Source organism: Nipponia nippon, unplaced genomic scaffold (genome assembly GCF_047370975.1).
Source record: "Nipponia nippon isolate SJK-2023a ecotype South Korea unplaced genomic scaffold, ASM4737097v1 scaffold_12, whole genome shotgun sequence".
In the NCBI taxonomy this organism is placed as follows: domain Eukaryota; kingdom Metazoa; phylum Chordata; class Aves; order Pelecaniformes; family Threskiornithidae; genus Nipponia; species Nipponia nippon.
The window spans coordinates 20,926,649-20,948,015 of NW_028262313.1; the positions used below are offsets into that span (position 1 = coordinate 20,926,649).

At 38.6% G+C, this 21,367-nt stretch overlaps 2 protein-coding genes across 5 annotated transcripts in view; one reads left to right on the top strand and one right to left on the bottom strand.

Annotated features, from left to right (window-relative positions):
* Window positions 1-21,367, top strand: part of LOC148056741 (uncharacterized) — a 236,146-nt gene that overhangs the window by 186,648 nt on the left and 28,131 nt on the right. The window contains exons 5-8 of the mRNA XM_087749119.1: window positions 14,168-14,414; window positions 15,033-15,338; window positions 20,188-20,336; window positions 20,992-21,116. Of these exons, the coding sequence (XP_087605245.1) occupies window positions 14,168-14,414; window positions 15,033-15,076 (291 nt within the window). The 3' untranslated portion in view covers window positions 15,077-15,338; window positions 20,188-20,336; window positions 20,992-21,116. The remainder of the gene's footprint in view (window positions 1-14,167; window positions 14,415-15,032; window positions 15,339-20,187; window positions 20,337-20,991; window positions 21,117-21,367) is intronic.
* DACH2 (dachshund family transcription factor 2) overlaps window positions 18,882-21,367 on the bottom strand; it is a 310,552-nt gene continuing 308,066 nt past the window's right edge. For all 4 annotated transcript variants that reach the window (XM_087749118.1, XM_087749117.1, XM_087749116.1 and 1 more), the window contains exon 12: window positions 18,882-19,763. In XM_087749118.1, the coding sequence (XP_087605244.1) occupies window positions 19,726-19,763 (38 nt within the window). In that variant the 3' untranslated portion in view covers window positions 18,882-19,725. The remainder of the gene's footprint in view (window positions 19,764-21,367) is intronic.

A 21,367-nucleotide genomic window follows, 5' to 3' on the forward strand; every position in this document is an offset into this window, starting at 1 on the left:
GCTGTCTGGGTGTCCAGTCCAACACCAAGGCTTCGAAACGAAAAGGGCATGAGGGTCCTGCTGCGTTGTTTCCCGGGGTGTAGTCTCCAGGCAGAGCCCCTGCTGCGGTGTGTTATGCTGCAGAGAAAGGCACAGGTGTGAGTGCTCAGTTTTCCTCCTTTTTTTAGCGCCATTGGGACATACTTATTTCCCTATGGATTCTCATCTAAATGATAAAAGACTTGGTAAATCTAAAACGTTATTCACTGGACTATTGTTACGGAATTTCCCTATTAGATTTATCACTGCTTCTATTAATTCCATTTAGTCTATTAATTTACCCTCTATTAATTTATCACAGCTTTCTGGGCTGGTGTTTTTTTTTTTTTCCCCTCATCTGCGAAGTGCTCAATGTTGACAGTGACGGAAACCTCACAGGAAGCATTGACAAGGCTTGAAAAATAATTCTGGAGCCCTTGTGTTGCTAAGGAAGTTTCATCAGTAGAACCAACGATTTGAGATTGTTTTCTCAGCAGTGCATGAGATAAATGAGAACTATTTCCAGATTCAGTAATTTTGAAATCTGAAGGAAAGATCTTATCAGTTTTGCTGGCCACCCTGAATAGAATACATCAAGAAAGATTAATAGGAAACAGGGATACCTGTTTAGTTTTATAGCAAAAAAAGCCCTGTGAAGGTATTTTAAGTAGCTGGTTTTACTTACTTCATTTTGCATTAAACATAAAATCTAAGCATTATCTTATGTAACTAGTTTTTCATTATACACTGCTAGGATAGGCAAAGTGTTTTATGGAAAGAAAAATAGGTGAAATTTATTAAATCATAAAAGGAGACCCTGTATGAGGTCTGAAATGCTGGAATATTGAATGTATGCTTGGATATCTTCCACATTTTTCCCAGTGGATAAAGGAATCTCTCAGGAAAACTTTATTTACACAATCTTAACCTAAGATGCAGCTGTATTAGATGTATAAGGGAATTTTCTTTTCCACCAGCTGCAAAATTTGACTGTTTTGAGATTCACCATCCTCAAATGTATGACAAATATATTTAACAGACTAATAAATAGAAATAATATGAACCCAAAAGCCTATGTCTAAATACAAACAAATGTCAACCTTTTTTGTTGAGGCTCTTCGCTATCTATAGCAAACCTTGATTATATTTATTAAATATGAAGTATTCCACTTCCGTAGGAGTAGGACTGGGACCATGGAGCAGTAGTGGCAGGTGATATTTTACTGTAGCTGCAGCATGGTTGAACCATCCAAGGGGAATACATGACACATATCTGTGTAGCTCAATTTAATGTGCCTGACTAGACAAGCACAAATGTTCATGTGCGATGCATTTGCAGCATGTAGATATTTGTGTTACAGTATACTACACAGTATATATTTGGAAGCTAATAGGAGTGTATGAAATCTTTTAAATAGATCATTAAAATATGTAGAACACTTTTTAAACAGAAAAAAGAAAATCTGCATTTTTTTTAAAGATCATCAGTTTAACTAAGCTACCACTAAACAAAAGCATATTTAGGTAATGACAGTTGTGGAATGACGACATCTGTTCTTCAATGAAGAATCTTTTATTTTTATTAGAATTATAATCTTTAATTTTAACTTCAAATCTTGTGTGTATACAATACTATCAGTCATAATCCTATTGTAACAGTAATTAATCTGGTGTGTTATTCAGCATTTAGAGATTTTAAAAGTACATTTGACTGAGTTACAAATAAAACCTCTCCAGGTTAAAAGTGTTCCATTCATAGCATGTGGATATGGTTTGAAGATTTCTGGTGAAGGAAGGAGGGAGCTATTTTTTTCCTTTGCCAATAAAAATAGATCACCTCTATTTTTGGACTCAGAACACAATCTTCGTTTCTAATTCTCAGACAGTGACTATGACTCACTGAATATATTTCTGAAGTCTGAGCTTCAAAACATAAAGATACTGGCCAGCTCCTCAGCTGGTGTAAATTAGCATAACTTCTCTGATCTTTCTTAAACTGGCCTTATGCAAGATCTCTCTTATGCTTTTAGGCATTTCTGGTTTCTGATGCTTTGATTTTCCTTTGCTTTTGCTCACCTCTCTGGAATAGTTTCAGACTATCAATCCATGAACATCTGAGTTATTTTGGGGGCCAGCTCATTTGTTACTGACTTTTTTTTTCCCATGGGACAATATAATGTAGGTCTAAGAGTTGCTTTGCTTTTATATAGAATAGTTAATCTGATCAAAGCACTCCAAATGTGCTCTATGCAAACAAATTCCTATAAATCACAAAGCTGCACTTAATCTGCGTCCTCCTCTAGCTTCTTTCTACTCCTATAGTGTAGGTGTGTTTTTCTCATATACATTTCTGCTCTGTGGTATCTATTTCCATATTTAAACATGTGTATTTTATTTCATATAAATGGACTTGGTGTATGAATTCTTATATATAAACTAGTCTAGAGAAAACTAAATAGGAAGGTTACGATAACTAACATGACAGTAGATGGACATTTTCTCTTTTCGGTTGCAAAAGAAATGTGCGAGTCTGCCATGTGTTGGAGCTACAGCCAATCCTTGGCCAACAAATCTCAGTCACTCCTTCCTACGTAACGATTATCTCTGTGTGTGTGACTGTGTGCACACGTGCACGTGTGTATTTTGGAATCAGTTGTGTTCTTTAGGCACTGATGTCACATCCTGTTATGAGGAAGCAGCAACTTCGATTGTGTCTTGATTCAACAAATACATGGTTTTTGGAAAAGTTTCAATAATAGTCACCAATGGATTATCAGGCAACGCTTCCCTAAAGGCATGCAGCCGGGCCAGAGGATTTGAAGGTGTTGATAAGTGCACCATCCCTGAAGAAGTCTACCCGCTTTATTACATTCTCACATGAATTTACCTTTTCCTCTGCAATAGTAAGCTTAACTTTAAGTGAAGTTTAAGTACTATTGTTAAAACGTTGTAGTACACCTTTCTTTTATGAGTGTGCAGTTTTGTTTTAGGAGTGTGCGCCTTGAGGTACAGATACATTTTGAACCCTCCTCTTTTATTTCTCTTCCCAGTCCTACATGCAATCTTTTCATTAGCTTGTTTGGGGAGGGAGTGGGGGGTGTCACCAGGTTTCTTTTTTGTCAGGTATTGTTAGATAAAGAAAAATTAATATAAGGTAAAAAGTAGATGCCTTTAAAAAGGTAACAATAAATCATTCAAAGTCCATCAGTTTTCTGCACAGGCTGCTAGAATAGATTTAATGGATCTACATACAACAGAGCTTTTCTATATTGCTTAAGTTTTCTCATCTGGCAGAGCATTGCATCATTTGGAACAAGCCCTATACCGTGGGTAGACTGTCTCTACTGAAGAGATACTCATTTCTGACAAGGAGTACTTCAGTTGTGGGGGAGTCTATGTGTATCTTCTCTATAAGTGTTTCTTGATATATATTTTGAGACACAAAGCCTAAGAATACAACACGGAATATGGTAATGCAGAATATAGAAAAGAAGCTGTTGATTACCATTTGTCTTTTTAGTCTCCTTATTTCAGGAAAATGCCCAAACCGAACTTCAGCAGTCATATCTAACTGTATTATTCCTTGTGACAGTATAAAATAGTGAGACAGTTTCACAAACTAGATTAAGAATCATAGTTTATATTGCTGCATAAAATTGCTAAAATTGTATAGAAATCTGTAGTGTGGATCATAAGTTAATGCAAAAACTCCAAGCTATTTTTTTTTCTACTTTGTTTAAGCTACTGGGCAAGTTGTTGCATGAATAAATATATTTTCTTCCTCTGAAACTGTGTAATATTAAATGCTGTGTTGTTGGCATAAAATATAAGTTGATCAGACAGACAAAGATTATTATTCTGACAACAGCATACACAAGGGTATCATTGTACATTGAATTTCAGTGTGTAATATGGTATAAATCTTCATGAGAGACTCAACTTTTATTGGCTGCACAGAAGGTGCTTTTCCTTATTAAATACAGGAGATGGTCTCAGGGGATTTTTTTAAAAATATCTTTATCCATTTTTTTCATCTAGTGTCTGGGCCCTGGAAGGCTGACAGATACAGCCAGGTAAGCATTTCTCTTTTGAATGCCTGACTGTAGATACAGTCACGCTTTAGCACTTGAGCCCCTGTAATGTTTTGCCTCAGCAGAACCCATCAGATCCCATACAAGCTCCACCTTTCCCACTCCGTAAATGGATGTGTGTGTGCCCTGTCTATAGCCTGTAGGACAAAAAAAAAAAGCCTTAATTCTGTGAAATGTTACCAATGAAACACTAAGATTACAGTGGTTTGGATTCTGCTCTTCTGTCATTTCTTGCTATCGCTGACTATTGTCGTCCTCTCATTACAACTACTGAGGATTTTCAGGGCATGGGGACATCAAAAAGTGCTCTCACTTCTGGGCACTGCACAAAATGAAGGGACAAAGGCACGGAGTAAGATACCCTCTTCTTGGATTTAAACTCCATGGATTATTTTCCTGGCCAGTGCAGGTATATCATCTCTTTATTGGGCATTATATCCTATGTAATTAGGATATTTTCATCAACTGTCCATCAGGAGAGTTAGCCCACCCTCCTAAATCAGAAAGACCAAAGAGGCCAGGGAACAAAAAGGCAATTTAAACTCGCTGTTGTTTCCCAGCCTGATTGTGGACCATAACCTTCTTTCCTTGGATAAGCACTGCACGCAAATATAAACCCCCTAAACATGGGGTTTATATTCACGCAATCTGCCCATTGGTTCATTTTTGGTTTCCCTGTTGTATCTTGCCATTTCCTAGTGCTTTTATATGGTCACATATTTTTCCATATCTGCGCTTTGTTACTTTGCAAAAAATGTAGGTTCTAATACAACACGGGTTTATACACATGCTTGTGCTTTTGTTTTGGATAGACCCATTCAGACAAACAGACCTCTTTGTTGTACATACTGAAGTGCTCAGATAGATTACAGTTTTAGAGAGCATCTAAAATATATGCATTGTATGTAGGTAAGAATAATTTTCTAAGGTGATCAACCTAGTCCAGCTTCACAAAGAATATTAGCAGTGCCATGCCAACTAGTGAAGCACCTAGCTTTTAAACTGAAGTTTAAAATTAGACATTATGTGTGGGTGAATCCAGTGTAAAACGCTTTCGTAACAGTAAGCATACTAAGTTGTTTGGCCAAACTAAGGACAGTAGTATACAAACCGTAACTCCTTGCTCCAGTTAATACTGAATAAATTACCAATGTGTTCACTGAAATTGCAAGAGTAGACCCATCCTAGGTAAAAACCTTAGTTACTCAACTGGAGAGTGATGATTATGTTTATATTGAGTCAGTGGAGATCTTAAAGAGTGAATTTTTATGGTATCTCACTTCCTCCACCTTTATTAGTCAGCTAATAGTATTAATCAGTTGGGAAGACTGTGGACACAGAGGTGTACTGCATTTTGAACTACTGAAATTACAGTCCTCCATAGATTTGTATATTGCATTAAACAAGTTATTTAATCTTTATTTAATCTCCCTTTCCCCATTTGTAAATGAGAATGAGGTGGATCGTTCATGTGACGGTCTTTGTAAACCCACACCCACCTCCCTCCCCCTGCATACTTTATATGTGCATTTATACATCTGTGCCCCATAGCATCATCCCACAGAATGGGAAAGGTTATTGGGAATGGAGGCAGAGCTCAGATGTGATGTATCCTTTCTTTAGATCAGACAAATTCAGGGCTCATTAATAGATCACCAAACTTTGACTTTTTTTTTTTTCCCCCTAAAATTTCTGTTCTTCACTACGAAAAGTTGTCAGCTGTGGTATTTCAGGCCCTTTTAGAGCCCATACGAAACGAATTGCTATTAAAACTTGGATTTACTGATTTTTTTACAATTAATAGCATCAAAGTCTTCCCAGCCAAATTTTCTTTTTTATCCTAGTACTTTCTGTTAGAGCTTTATAGCTTGACGCACTTAAAGTCTTAGACTATACCAGTATTTTTTTATACCAGTACCAACTATAAAATCTATATGCATCACCTTTACAGCATATAAGTAAGGACTGTAGAATTATTATGGTTGAAGTACACATTATTAGTGTTGTCTCTCTGCTACAGGTTTGTGTATTATGATGAGAGAGAGTAGCAGCTCTAAGGACAAAACAACACTTTTTTCACCATACACAGGAACATGAAATTGCATATATTGTTTTCAAAATTAGCTATCACATATAAAGTTATATTTAATATAGCTAAATAATAAAAGTAAGTGCATTTTTAGGTGCTCCGCAAATGAGGTCACAGTGCTTATGAATTTCCCAGTATTGCTTTGAGCTTGTGAAATTCTAGTGGCAATCCACGGAATGATGATGAGAAACGTGGCGCACACATGCACACGTACACGTGAACCCATGGTCAATTTAAAAAACACACTAAACATAACTTGAAGGGCTAATCACATTTACAGTTCACAAAATATTTTTTCACCTGTGTATGAATGCATATGGATGTGCGAAAAACGTTCCGATGAGGAAATGGTAAACTATTCATCTATTAGTTTAAAGCGAATATGTCTTATTCACTGCTAATTTTAATCTGCAGAAATATTAAACTATGTCAGCTGCCTCAGTCTTAATTCTCTCATATACATAGGAAAGATATGTTTTGGTAAATGGTTTTCCCAGCCTAATTTCCCACTGTTTTCTCCAGTTAGAAGTGTGGAAATACTTTTAAAAAGCAGAGTTAGGAGTAGCTATAAGATGTAGTATGTTTTGGTTTCCTGTATCTGCCTCTTACTATAATAACTTTTAAACAAATGTTTGCATTTTAATAGAGTTGGGTTTATTTGGTTTTAGCTAATGTTTGTTTATTGTCTTAATTTTTCACTGGCTGTCAAACTGGCCACATCCCAGCACCCAGGCGATAGTGATTTTGAAGGAAAGTAATCTGGATGGATTTCCAAAAAAAGTGCTGCAAGAGCAAAGCAGACATCGGCATGCAGCAAGGAAAGGCTGATCTCTAAGCACTGCTTGAAAATCTTCCAGCTCTACTTGGTGTAACTGGGTCATCAACCATATCACTTCACTTCTTAACACATCCTTTGCCTTCTCTTCTCTACACCTTTTCTTTGCCCATCCTCTTGAGCCTTTAGGCAAATCATTTTATGCCATTTCTTTGTTCTTTGCTAGTGCCTGTATACATCAGTCCTAATAGTATTTATCAACTTTCTTGAATTCACTTACAGTTTATTTATAGCTAGTTTCTTCTTGCAAAGTTTTTATACTTCAAAATTGCAGACCAGAAACACAACTGTTTTTTCAGACTTAGCCACACGGGCAATAACAGAACTGTGAAAAGGCTAAATTTTGAATTTCACCTGTTTCTGGAAATCATAGCTACTGTAACCTAAAAGACTGTTTCAATAACAGTACGGCCTTCTCTGAATTTTCATCCTCTGCTTGGATTTTTGCAAAACCATCCAAGTAGTCTTTACTATGTGCATTTGTTGTATTCTATGGACCCCACGGGAAGGACAGTACGGCCAGTAGAAGTCGTGAGAATTAAGGGGGAGCATTTCTTGTGCAAACACTGATCCAACTGGAACAATTCAAAAATTTGATCCAGGAGGAGAAATGATCACTGAGGCTGCTCTCCTTCAGGGTGTCTGTAACTCAGAATAATAGCTCTTGATTTATTAGCTGGTTATGTTTGGCATTCATCTTCTGAAGTTACTGCCAAAGGCATATAGGCAGAATAAAGTATAACACCACATTGATAAATATGTGTCATTTCCCCCTGCCTTCCCCCAGAATTGTATAAAATGGAAAGGCATAATTGGAACGTTAATAAATATAGTAGGTCAGAATTTATTTTGTTTTTTTCCCAGCTTGAACCTTTGTAACATCAGACTTCAACCTGGAGTGAGTGACTTTCATGTCTGACTTACAAATCTTTCACATGAAGAATGTAGTGTGGAAACAAAATAAATGCTTACTTGGCCATGATTTTTCAGTTATGAGAACTAATCAGATTAGGAAAAAATCAGATGAGAAAGCGAGCTGTGCCTGTGAAGGGAATGAGTTTATCATCTCGTGACCTGTACGTCTTCCATTGGTGCCATCCCACTGGTGGGATAGGGAGTCCTGTGAGGTCTCACGTGCCTCTGCCATCCCTCTCATGTTCCCTTGCCACTACAGTGTTTGTGGGTTTTAGCTTATTCTTACATCTGATCTACAAAATCTGAGCATGGGACAGCATAAGGAAAAAGAATGGCAGAGTTACTGCGCGTAGCAATCCCATCTCTAAGTTAAATTTCAGACAGTAAAGGAATTCACAATAAAACATTATTTCTAGTTTATAATTCAGTGTTCCTGTTTTCCTCTAAGGGGCAAAAGATCTAAGATGCAAATTTGATCTGCATTCTTCTTTTTCTCTCTGAGTGAGCATCTTTATGAAACACTCAGATCTGACAGAGGCATGGTTAATAGCTGGCAGATATGGACTGGAAAGCTTTTCTGCCTGTCTTCCAACATACGTTAAATCACAGCGATGTGCCTTTATTTTACCCTTTTGATTATAAAGTATATTAAAACCAGAATTAAGAATGTCTTCAGCTCTTTTCAATTCACAGTGCAATGTGTGATAAACCATAGTTAAACAAGAGCAATTACTAAACAATTTTGCTAATGAGAAGATGGTTTGCCAAATACGTTACCTCATATGTTTTTCCCTTACTGTATTTTCCAAGAGCAATTAAGAAATAGCCATAAAGATTACTGGCTACTGTTGAGGAAGACTTAATGGAAAGAGCTGTGGTAGTCGCACTGAGATAATATGTACAAATAGAGATAGCAGAAGGTAAGAATGGCCATGCTGTGTCAAACCGAAGGGCGTTGAGCCCATGCTCTCTCCAGGAATATGCCAAGAGAAGAGCAGGGTCAAGTATGCATCAAGGCTATACGTTTCTGTGCCTAGAAATCCAGGAGGCCATCCACGAGGATGTCTTAAGCCAAAGGCTATATCTGTGTGCTTAATCACCCTAGACAGCTTTTGCGTTTTTGTTGTGGTGGTTTTGGGTTTTTTTTTCCTTGCCTGAATTTCTGGAATCACTCTTTGATCAGATGTAAGCCAATGCCCCAGCAATAGCTCTCTAGCTAAGGTCCTACAGTAGAAAGGACTGCTTCCTTCTGTTGCTTTACCCTGATACCTGCTACTCTGATGCCTGATACTTTAATTTGATAGCCCTCATTTCGTGTATTAAATGCTGAATAGTCATTCTCTTGTCATTTTCTTTGTGGCATTAATGATTATATGGACCTCTGTCTCATGAATTCTTGGTCATTTCTTTTCCAGATTGCAGAGTCTTGATTTATTTAGCTGTTCCTTATGCAGATTATTCAGTGCAACTTCAAAAGCTTAGAATTAGAAGTACATTTTTTTAATGCTAAGTGATACTTGAGTTGCAGTCATTAATTTGTTCTTGTAGATTAGCGTAATGTTTCATTACCAAGGAAGACACAACTGCAGAGTTACAAATATTTTATGACCATTTCAATTGTCTATTTCTATTTTATTCTCTGGCAATAAAATCTCCAGATAAATTATTCCTATGCTTTTGACTTCATTTACATTTCACACATGGCCACTGATGTAGATGCATAAGTCTTTGAGCAGGAGGTAGGAATAGGTGACCTCCTGAGACCTCCTCAACCTGAATTAGTCTATGAGTCAATAAAATGTACAATAAGTAAGTTTTTTCAGTGATAGCAGAAACATATAAGCATAATTATAAACGTGTAAACCTGTTCTTTAGAAGCCGTGCAAAAGATACCACAGATTTTCGGCAAAGACAAAACTTGTGAATTTTCATCTGAGCATCCCACTGTATGGAACAGGCTCCCTAACACAGCGAGCAGGATACCGAACATTTCTGTGCTCCGTTTAATCCTACAGCCCCGCTGGCCAGCAGCAGCAGTCTGGTGGCCAAGCAGCATTTCTGTTCTAGTGCTGCTGGGAAACCATGGAATGAGTTTCTGCTGTCCTTTCCCCACCTCACCTCCCCCCAAAAGCATGTCAGCCTGATTTCTTTTTTTTCCTAGCTGGTGAGACGTGCTGACGTTATTTGTGAAATGAGGAAGTGATACAGGTTAGTTGTAGGTTTTATGTAAAAACCTAAGCATCTGTAGACAAAATAAAAAACAATTTTATTTGTCTCCTTCTGGCCATGTGTAGTTCAGGTAGGTAACTGCTCCAGGATTCCAATATTACTGAATACAAGGCAAAAAAGGTACTTGGGGTAAATCACACAACATGTAAGAAGGAGCACTGCCCGATGACAACACATCTGATTGAGCAAACAAATCAAGAGCATTGGGCTAAAGGAAAGAGTTGGGAGCAGAGTCCTGAAGAATGTGGTGAAGGAGGAGCAAGAAGAAGAAGAAACTTCTGGGACTTGTGCTGTGTCAGTAATAGGGAAAGACGTGGCTGCGAGGACGTTTTAATCCACTGGTCTTTGGCTGGGCTGAAGGTGGGGAAAGAGTGGTAGCAAGGCGTGAGGAAACTGGATTGCCAGCACCACAGGGAGAAACACCCACGAGAAGCCAGACTCGGTGAGGGACAGGGGGTGACAGGCAGAGCAGATACGGAGCTGGGAAACTCAAAGGAACATAAAAGCAACCAGGTAGTAAACGAAGTGGGAGCCAGAAACAGATCAAACCAACAGCAGTGGTGTGTGTATATACATATATATATATATTTGTATATCCAAGCAAATGACTCCTGAAGTCTTTCCAAAATTACTTCTAGCTCTGTGTAAATCAGGGAGATATATGCATATGCCCATGAATTGTTTAACTGTAGAAATGTCTTTTTTTCCTGTATAGCAGATGCACAAAGGGAATGGGAATGTTTTATAACTTAGGCTTTTAAATAATAAATAAGTGGCTTACAGTCTCAGTTTGAGACATCTTGATTTTTGTGTACTGTGTAATACTGAAGTATACAAATATTTTTTTAGAATTATTTTTTCCTTTTTAAAAAGAATATAATACCTCAAGAATAGGATAAAACATCACAGTTGGTTTCTAAATACTTTGCATCTTAATATGGTTGAAGTTAAGGCAGTAAGTAATTTCTGAGTTTTTCCCTTGAGCTGCGTAGTTCTTTTCATATGTAATTATTCTCTGAGTGCATTAGATAATGCTATGGTTCCCACAGCTGTATACACATCTATAAATCATTAATGAGGCAGTTAACTGAAACAAAACTATAAAAGATTTGCATTACCCAGCAGAACCCAGCCTTAATTGACTTCCAGTTATTTACAATTAATTTTTCCATTTGGAATAATGATTGCAAGCAACTTAGGTTTTTGGGTTTTTTTATTACTCAGGAATTAGATGCTGACTATTCATCAAAAGTTTTTACAGCGGGACCCTGTCAGTGGACAGTAATGAGCTTGAGGTAATCTTATTTTTACACGCACATATACACATACACCTCCATGCAGCTTGGCAGAGGAGACAGGGGTGGGAGGGGGCACTTGTAGTAAAATGGGGACAGGAGTCAGTGCTAACTTTTTTTTTCTTTTTATCACATACCTAAGTTTAACAACAATTAATTTCCTTCCTCTATAGCATCTAGCTGAAAGGCAACACAATGAATAGAGCTGGGTACAGCTCTAGATAGAATAAACTGCATGCATGAAGAGTGAGTAAATATTTATTTCTATCTTTCTATCTTACAAGACTGTAAGATAGAAACCAGGGGATAAATGATGCAAAGGCTGTCAAGTAAATATTAATCCATTATGCTATTTAAAAAATTACTTTTCTAGAAATACAGCGCACAAAGTAAATCCTCATTAAGTTGTCATTGTTTGAGTAAGCCGCAGAACTCGAGGCCGTGCGTCAGACTCTGGACACACACAACTAAAAGATCTGCTCTCTGCCATATAAGCATAACTCTCACTGACATTAATGGGCTGTGGATGTATTCGTCAGGAAGGGATGTCACGTTCAAGTTCTTAATAAAACTTAAGTCAAAAATAACCAGAGCCCATTTGCAGCAGCTGATGTTATCTTCATTATCTTTCAATCTTCAATTTTCAAAACGCCTAAGCAGGTAGATCCCAGCAGTAGTAACTCCTGGTCAGCTCTCTGTTTCTACATCACAGCTATAAAATAAGTAAAATCTTATGTATTGGGGTGCACTATACTGGAACCACTATGATGGGAAATCAATCCTTCCCTGAGACTGAGGAAATGATACCTTTAATTATTTCCCCTTGCTACCCTTATTGGGTACAAGATACATAAAATAAATGTTTGGGTTTGTTTCTTTCTCTCCTCTCAGATATAGCTGTCACGCTGAGGAAGTAAAATTACCTGCTTTTTTTCGTGTTTCAAAATAAATAATTCTGTTGTCCTTCCACTTATGTTTAAGACTGTCTCTTTCCTTTCATGAAAATTGGCTCGGTATCCTGCTCCAAGCAAGGAACTGAAAGTAAAACCGATGTCGTGAACACAGCCAAGGGCAGTTGCAATGAGCATTAGGAGCTTTGATTTCTTTGTAAGTTGTGTAGACCAAAAGATGTACACAGGTAAACATGGGAGAGCTTAATTCTCAGTGATGGTAAAGCTAACGGCTGCTTTCTGCACCTTATCAATAGATGCCAGCGAAAGGCCACTATAATTGATCTAGAAAATGTGGGCTCCGTGACAATCAAACACATGTAACCTTGAAAATCTTGCAATCTAGCGCTGAAGTAATTTTTTTTCCAGGGTATGTTCCGCTGGATTGTGTTACAATGTGTAATGTAAAGTAACGTGACAAGAGTAGACATGGGTCATTCAGTCTGTCAGTAATTCAGAGCTTGGCAAATTGGTCCTCCCTCTTCACCAGTCCATGAACTTCACAGATACTTAACTTATTCATGCTACACTAGCTACCACATTATTTTAGCTGGAAAAGCTACTGTGATGTGTGAAATCTGAGAGGCTTTTCTTTTTGAAATTGGGCTGGTACCAGATGAGCAAACAGTATTATTATTTTCATTAAGATCTCACATCCTGTCAACACATAACATTGGCAATTGCATTTCAAGTAATCGCGTCCTTGACAAATTGTATAGCGTAATTTAGACTATCCTTTTACTGTGTTCGTGATCCTTCTTATTTCCTGGGATGGGGAAGGGTCTTTGATTCTTTTTGTAAACTCAGAGCTCCAGAAACTTTTTATGCACAGAGGTGATATTGCTGACATCGGGGTTTTTTTTCACTGGGTGCAACTATTTTAATAATTCTAAAGCCGGGAAGTCTACTTCATTCCAGAAAGTATTAAATTGATCTATCCCTTCTTTCTTATATGGCTTCTGAACAGTCTGTTACTGCCTGTCTTCAAAACAGTGAAAAAGAAATACCATGGCTTTGGAGTTTCTTGAGGGTTTGCTTTGAAGAAGCCAAAAATAATTTCGCTGAAAACAGAACGTTCATTTGGTGAAAATTTCTGTTTATTTGAAAAACTGTTAACTATCAAAAATATGCAATTTACTTACCAGCTCTGTTATAAATCAAGAGTCTTAGTCCTGCAGTGTTTCTCATCGCAATAGCAGACTTCTCATTTTTCTGTGACTCCTTGCAGTATTATGAGCGTGGCCTGGTTTTGATTTGGTTTCTGAGCCAGCGTCTGTGAATCAGGTCCATGAATTAAACACAACTGCTTTTCTCTTTTTCCTTTTTTTCCCCCAAGTTAGTATGAGCTGAACATAATAAATATTAGAAGAAATAAAGAGTTACAGTCGGGTGTGGGGAATTCATTTTTTCCTTTGGAATGGAATCTCAGTGTTAAACTACAGGAAAAAGCCATGAAAGGAATCAGTGGTTTTTTTCCACTGCTTTGCACATTGTAGAGTCATTTCAACATGTGTAATATAGGTGTCAAATGCTAATAAATCAGCTGTCAAATGCTATCAAATACTTATTTTGCAGAGGTGTAAATGATCACATAAAATGCAAAGCACTGATCTGACACCAAAAATCTCTGAGTACCGTTTCTGTCTTCACCAGTTTTATAGAACTATTAAAGAAAAGTCCAATAGGGAGTTTATTCCTTGTTATTTAAGTTACTAGCTTTTTTTGTCTGTTTTCTTACTTTTCAGGATGTGGTTCCCTTCTCCCCCTCAACTGACACCAAGGAAGAGAACGCAACAATTTCTATGGAATTGCTTAGGACTGGCCTGCAAAGAAAAATATGTTTCATCATCATAATGTTACGAATGATAAAGCATTTTTCCTGCCAGAACATCTCTGTAAGTGCCCCAGCATCATCAACTGATGGCAGCACAGCTCTGGGAATAAACAGACTTTCAGCTAATGGCAGGCATCATCAGGGGAAACACGAAACAGGTATTTCTTCCTGATACAGAATGAAACATATGATTAACGTTAAATGCCAAATCCTACTGCCACTGGAGTGAATTAAAGTTTATTTTTCATTCCTCTTTATTCTTTCTTCTCTTTTTAGTTAATTCCTCTTGTTTCATTTAGTACCAATGGTTTTTCCTTTCTATTTGGCCAGTTTGGTGGAAGCGGGGGACACAATTCATGTTAGGCACGTGGCCTTTTGGTAACAATATTAAAGCTTCAGGCAAAGCCCAGATCCCAAAACGCGAACAACGCGGGCACTCCAGGCCTGTGTTCGGCCCTCCAAAGGCAGGGGTCAGCGCACCGTGAGCCAGCCGCTCCTTGCCTCTCCGGCGGGACAGCTGCCGGCACGGCCCAGAAGGCGCCTGCACCCCGGCGCCCTGCGTTCGTGCCTGTGATATTGTGACGTGCAACCGCTTAATGCATGATGTTTACCTAAGGCTGTATACTTCAAAAGCACTCTTAATAACCTTAATGTAAGATGTATTGTATTGCAGTGTTTCTTATGAAGGAACTGTGATGCAAACTTTATCATGATGAAACCATGTCTTCGCCTAACCATTCAAAATGACTAAGTTTCTATCCGTTGTCTTATTTCAGACTTTCTTGTGAAAAATAAATGCATCCGTCACACTGTTGGCTGACTGAAGCACCCAGTGATTGATTAGAGCTGGGCCAATTTTGTATAGTTCAATACGAACTTGCCACTTCTCTGGCTGTTTTCGGCTCCACCATCCCTCTGACCGGCCAAAATTTATTCCAGAATACTGGGCGCTTGCTCTGTTACCAGGAGCAGCAGGAATACGTATGGCCTAACCCGGCTGCGACTGCTGGTTTTGAAGATAATGACCTTAAAGACGGAGGCTGTCCCAGCTGCGTTGGCACAGAGCTGGATTGCTCTCAGAGGTAAGACCTGCAGTTAGTCGGGCAGATACACTGCCCACAGAATACACATCGGGAGGCTCGGGCAGCCCTCACAGCTTTGAGAGAGCAGGGAGGTGAGCAGTTACATTTTGGGGACAGCAAAAACTTCTTTTCCCACAGCTAACCCCTCCCGTAGACAGCCAAAGCAAAGACCTGATACATAGTGAAAGGGATCTACTGCTCGGGGAATACACATTTCAATGTCATTTTTGAAAAAGCAGTACATACATTTTCAAACATGCAAAGCCAAATACCTTTTTAAAAAGTTTAAATATTATAACAGATCCCATTTTTTAAGTTATCATAAGAGCATTTTAATATATGGTGCTGTATTTACTTTCATGATTTTGGATTATGTCAACAGAATCACATAGTGAATATATAGTAAAATCCTATTGTATTTCTAACTGGAACTCAGAATAATGGGAGTTCATCTTTGTTTTAAAAAATGAGCTCCAAAAAGAATTTTTTCCCCTAACTTACTTAAGAGTACCACACTCCAACGTTCATGCAAAGGCTGCTCCATTAAGAGGCCAGTGTTAGCTGGCCAACAGAAGCAAAATGGATGACGGTCTAATGGAAAGGGAGCAAGCTGCAGCATTTGTGCTGTGCCGACACTGAATTGGCTCATTTCAATTGATTTCTTTGATGTACAAATATAAAACTGCAGTAATTCATAATTCATCTATAAATTCATCAGTTAAAAACCACTTTTTTCTCCCCCAGCTTCAAATCATCAGACACCCTTATTTGCAGACAGAACTGAAATCAAAATGTTTATTAATAGTGATTTTCCAAGTGCCTAAACATTTGTAGTACGTATAACAAATGATGACAGCACATGACCTGGCTTTAAAAAAAAAAAACCCTCTGTAAATTGCGTTCCCTCCCTCCCTCCTCACGCCAGCAAGGAAGAGCAGGGCAGGCAGGACGCTGCGGCGCAGCAGCGGGCAGGAGCAGCGGGAACCTTTGGATCGGCATCGCTGCCGAAGGGAACGGAGCCTCAGGCCAGGGCGGCGAGGCGGTGGCTCACCACCCCGCGGCTCGGGCTGCGTCTGCACACGTGCGCGCACACCCAGGCACTGGCGCAGGTGTGGAGCGCGGCTCAGGCTGTGAAGGAAATTCCTAACAGTTGGGGTTAGCCCGCGTTTTGTCATGTTACCAAAAATATTCTGTAAATAGATATATTAATGGGCCACTTACTTGTAGATAGCAATTACTTAAACCAGCATTCAGCTTTTAATGCACAGCCATGCATCTCTAAAGGAGAGTGTTCTCGCTGTGTATTACTATAGATCCAGATTTTAAATTGAGATTGGTCACTATTGATTCTGTTAGAGTTTATTACGGTAGCAGTCTGCATTACACAAGATTCATAAAAGCGCTGAAATACTTTGTCCATTAACTTGCCTGCAGTTAGCCAAGATCACCTTGTGTCCAGCTAACACCAACTTTATTGGCATAACGCCATTCCAAAGGCAATTTGCAGGAAGGTATAGCTCTTCGTATACATATGAAAGACAATTAATTCTTCCCTTAGTCTTGTCTTCTCTGAGTAAACAATCCCAGCTCCTTCCGCCTCTGAACGACAAGATCAACAGAGACCTAGACGATATGCCATGAAAGCGATTTCCTCCTTTCCTTCCCTTTCGTGCTCACTTGCAGCACCTGGGATGAGAGAAAGGCTCCGCTGAGGCTTTTTACGCTGCACAGAGGAAAAAAACCCAGGTGCAGTGTCTGACCTATTCCCCAACGCCGGTGTGTCGGGCGGGCAAAGGGCGTACGCTGGCCCGCAGCACGGCCACGTTGTGCGGGAAACGGCTCCGTGGCTCCGCGGCACCGTCCCGCGTCCCACACTGCAGCCCTCAGAAATCAACCGCCCAACGGGTTTTGGGCCAGATCCCTACGCAGGAAGGTGACAGTTGGAATATTCCGGAGGGGAGGATAGGAAGTAAAATGAAATTTAAAAAAAATTGAAAGCTGCACTTTCAGATGAACTATTCAATCATAATTGGCCAAACCTGTTGCTTGTTCTGGCTTTAATACGTTTCTCCAACAGAAAGCGTTAGCTCCAAGTGTGCTCGTTAGGTTGAGCTGACACATAAAAACCTCAGTGTCTTGGTTTGTCGATATTTATCAGGAGCTACCTAATAAGGACTTAACAACAGATACAGTCTCTGAAGTTTATCAGTTTCCTAAATCTCATTTGCCAGTACTTTGACATTTAAAACTATTCTGGGAAGGGCAAATTAGAAATCAATGATGTGCTCATCAACCCAGTATCAATGCAGCCTTAAGAAATGTAGATCTGCCATGGGGGGGGGGGGGGGGGGGAACCAGCTAAAATTGCCTTTATTTAAGGAAAAATGCAAAAATGCTACTATGGGAAAGACTGAAATATTTAGTTACTTCAAGTCTTTCCAAAATGCACGGGTAACCCATTCAAGAGCTCTCTTCAAAATCTGCCGCTCACAGGAGCAATAGCGGAGTTGGGTCGCTCAGTCAGAAATGCTGCAGCATCCCAAAGACGCTTTCAAGTCCTTTTCAAAAATAAGATTTAGAAATAAGGTCCCACCCTCATTTCAGAGAATCCCAATGGAAGAGCAACTAAAATTAATAAATAGTCAAAGGTAGGTGAAAGAAGGTTCAGGTGCTGCAGTGTTTTACTCACACAGGAGCTTTTATTAAGAGTGGGGCAGCACTCACAATGCCTAATGCTCCTGTTTCTTCGTATCATTCAATTTCTGATTGTTTAATCAATGGCAGTGTGATTAATGCAGTTATTAGAATGCTTGCAGAAAAAAAAAAAAGGAATAAACCATGTTTGTACATTGAAAGACTAGTCTGATGATTAGTTTCATCACCTGTAAAACAGAGGCCAGCACATTTTCTTGAACTGACACCTGGTTAAGATAAAAGATTCGTTTTAGGAACAAAAAATTCGTTTTAGGAACAAAAAATCAGAGGATTCTTTTCTGCTGCATTACATAGCACAGTTTTGCAGCTACACTTTGAAAGTTAGCAAAAGTCTGTGAACCAGGAAAAAAAAAAATCTAGTGATAAAAATAAATGAAACCTGCACGCTTCATATGTAGATATAGTATACCTATTCATAGGCAATATATTCCCCAGAGACCTATTTAAAGGGTTTTTTGTTTTTAAGTGACAGTGATTTAATTCAGGGTATGTGTGTGTAAACCTAAGTGTGTGTATATAATCAGGAGTTTGTACATCAAGAAGCTTTGTGCCTTTGAGCCAAGAATGAAAGGGAAGAGCGAACGGGTGATGACTTAATTCCACTGGACTCCCACCAGCTTTCAGTCCCGTGTTCTGCGAAAGGAAGGTTCCAGTTGCAAAGTTCAGCATTTGGAACATACAAGAATTAGGAAAATGTTTAATACCAACCCACCCGCTTTATTAGGTAATTTCTTCAAGTATTTTTATATAGTGCAAAATATTTTTTGCATTAGTACAATAACTATGGGAATTCACAGTCAAAAAAAAAATCTTAAAAGATTTCCAAAGTCAAACAAAAAAATTTTTAATACTGTGTTTTTAGCAAGAACATTTTTAACAAAGAATGTGTACTTTAACTTAATATGGTACAACAGAGAAACCATACTTTAAAGTTTCCATTATCTAACACTCTACTGCATATTCATTTTTTCATCTTAAAAGACCAAAAGCCAAGCTGAACTGAGCATAAAAAAAAGCATCAATTATAATCCTCATATTACGTCAGCTATTAGGGTTTAGCTCACACTTTTGAATTGGTCATCTAATGAAAGGACAATTTTTACATCATTCTTTTAAAAAATGTACACACATTTCTTTTTAAAACGTAATATATATCGAGTATCTGCTTCAGTAAACAAAGCTTAATTTATAAACACAATCGAAACAGCTCCATGTTGAACAGTTTCAGTGATAAACTGGACTGGTATGATGTACAGCCAGTGAGGACCTTTGTGGCTTAAAATCATTGTGCCATTGCTATACAGTAATAGCTACCGCCTTAGAAAAAAAAAAAAAAAAAGTTCTTTTTTGGGGGGGAAGGGGGAATAATTCCTGTATGTGCTTAAAAATACTAAAACTCCTTTCTATCTCCGGGGACCTAAAAATGATCTGTTGCAACAGGCTTGGTTTGGTATGGTAAGCTTGTAAAAAGTCTCAATATTTCTTAATGACAATACGGCAGTTTTCGATGCAGCAACAGTAAATTGCTTGAAATTGTCCTTCAAGTTTCATGCTACAAATCCTGTTCTTCACACAGTACTGAAGGCATCAAAGGTTGGAAGGGACGTTTTTCATGAACTATATAGTCTTCAAATAGTGATCATTATACATTTTTCAGCAATAGGTGCTTCCTTCAGTACATAATAGTAGGTTTGATGTATGTTCTGTTTTCTGGAGGGAGGAAAAAAAAAATCAGAAGAAAAAAGGTCAATTAGTTACAAATTTTATAAATAATTGAAACTTAGGTGGGGTTCCTTATTTGTTTGTGGCCTTTTTTTTTTTTTTCCTCAAGCCAAATTCTCAGATCTACAAGCGACACAACCGGTCCCTCAGGCCAGCGTGCGTTACGTAGGAAAAAGAGGCGTCAGCTGAGAGAGCCCCGCAGGGGCGAAGGTGCTCGGCACCCCGACCACCCCCTGCCCGCTGGGGCAGGCGCGGGCGCTCAGCTGCCGTAAACCCCACCAGCCTTGTTTCGAAGGGGGCTTGCCAGCCAGCGTCTGCTGCGTAGAGACTAGAAATATTTTTATTTGAATTTTCTTCCTTTATGACATTTGCTTTTTAATTGAACGCTCACTTTTCTTCTTTTTTTTTTCAGAAGGCAGCCCGTGTTGTATTGCACGCCTCCGTAAGACAGAGCGAGTAACACGGCATCAGCTTTACAACACACCGTTATTACATGCACAAAACCTTCCAGGGACCGGTGTGTTAAAACAAAATTGCGTTCCATTAAAAAATCTAATAGAGGTAAATCAATATCTGTTCTTGGAAAACTGCTCTTTCATTCAGAAACCACCACATTTCTTTTCGTGTTATTTTTCTTTATTTAGGGAAAGAAGTAGAAAGCCCCTTATTTCCTTCATAAAAATATTCCTAGTCATAGTACCTATCAACTGTGATTTTTCACATTAAGCCCAGAGAAAGAATAAATATTAAAATGCCCACAGAAACTAAAGCTAACAAGAATCCATATTCCTGTTCATTATACAATGAATCATGAATGTACCCAGCTAAACCTGCAAGTACTGATCTTGAAGATGATAGCAAAATGATAATATTGAGACGCATTTTGTATAATGTTGACATCTATCCCATTACTGTTTTACATATGCCAATACTGAACGCTCGTAAGGAAAGAACAAGTATTGACCTGCTAACTGACACCGATCCTTGGAGCAATCTCAAAGTTTGCCACATTTCAATTTCAAAATGCATTTCAGCTATAATATGAGTGATTTATCATTTAGCAGTAGCTGTCAAAGTAACCTCCTAGATAAAACAAAAACATCTGGAACCATAAACAGAGGAGAGCAGTAGCTGAATTTTAATCCAAATCCGACATGTTCACTTCATTAGGAACAGGAAACAGCTAATTAGTAATTGAATGTTTCATGGTTTTAAGGAGGCTCAGACTCTCCAAACAGAGATGATTTAATACGTATTTTGGATGTAAACAAGAATAAAGATCGGAAGAACCAGGGACATAACATCTCCGGAGGAACATTTCTGAGCATGGGAACCTCCAAAGTGAGTAAAATTAGTTTGAGGCCTTTGGCTGATTAAAATTGTCATCTTAAACTTAGCGGGGCAAATATTAAAGCCTGGGGAGGGGGGTAAGCAGAAATGCAAATACTGAACACTCTGGTTATTGTTGTTTTTTTTTTTTTTTCTTTTTCTCCTTCCGATTATTACAAGTTGCACGTGACTCCTGCCCACAGCAGGCTGCAGGTGATCTAGCCTCTATTAAAGCTGTACTTCTAAAAAAGGTAGCCACTGAC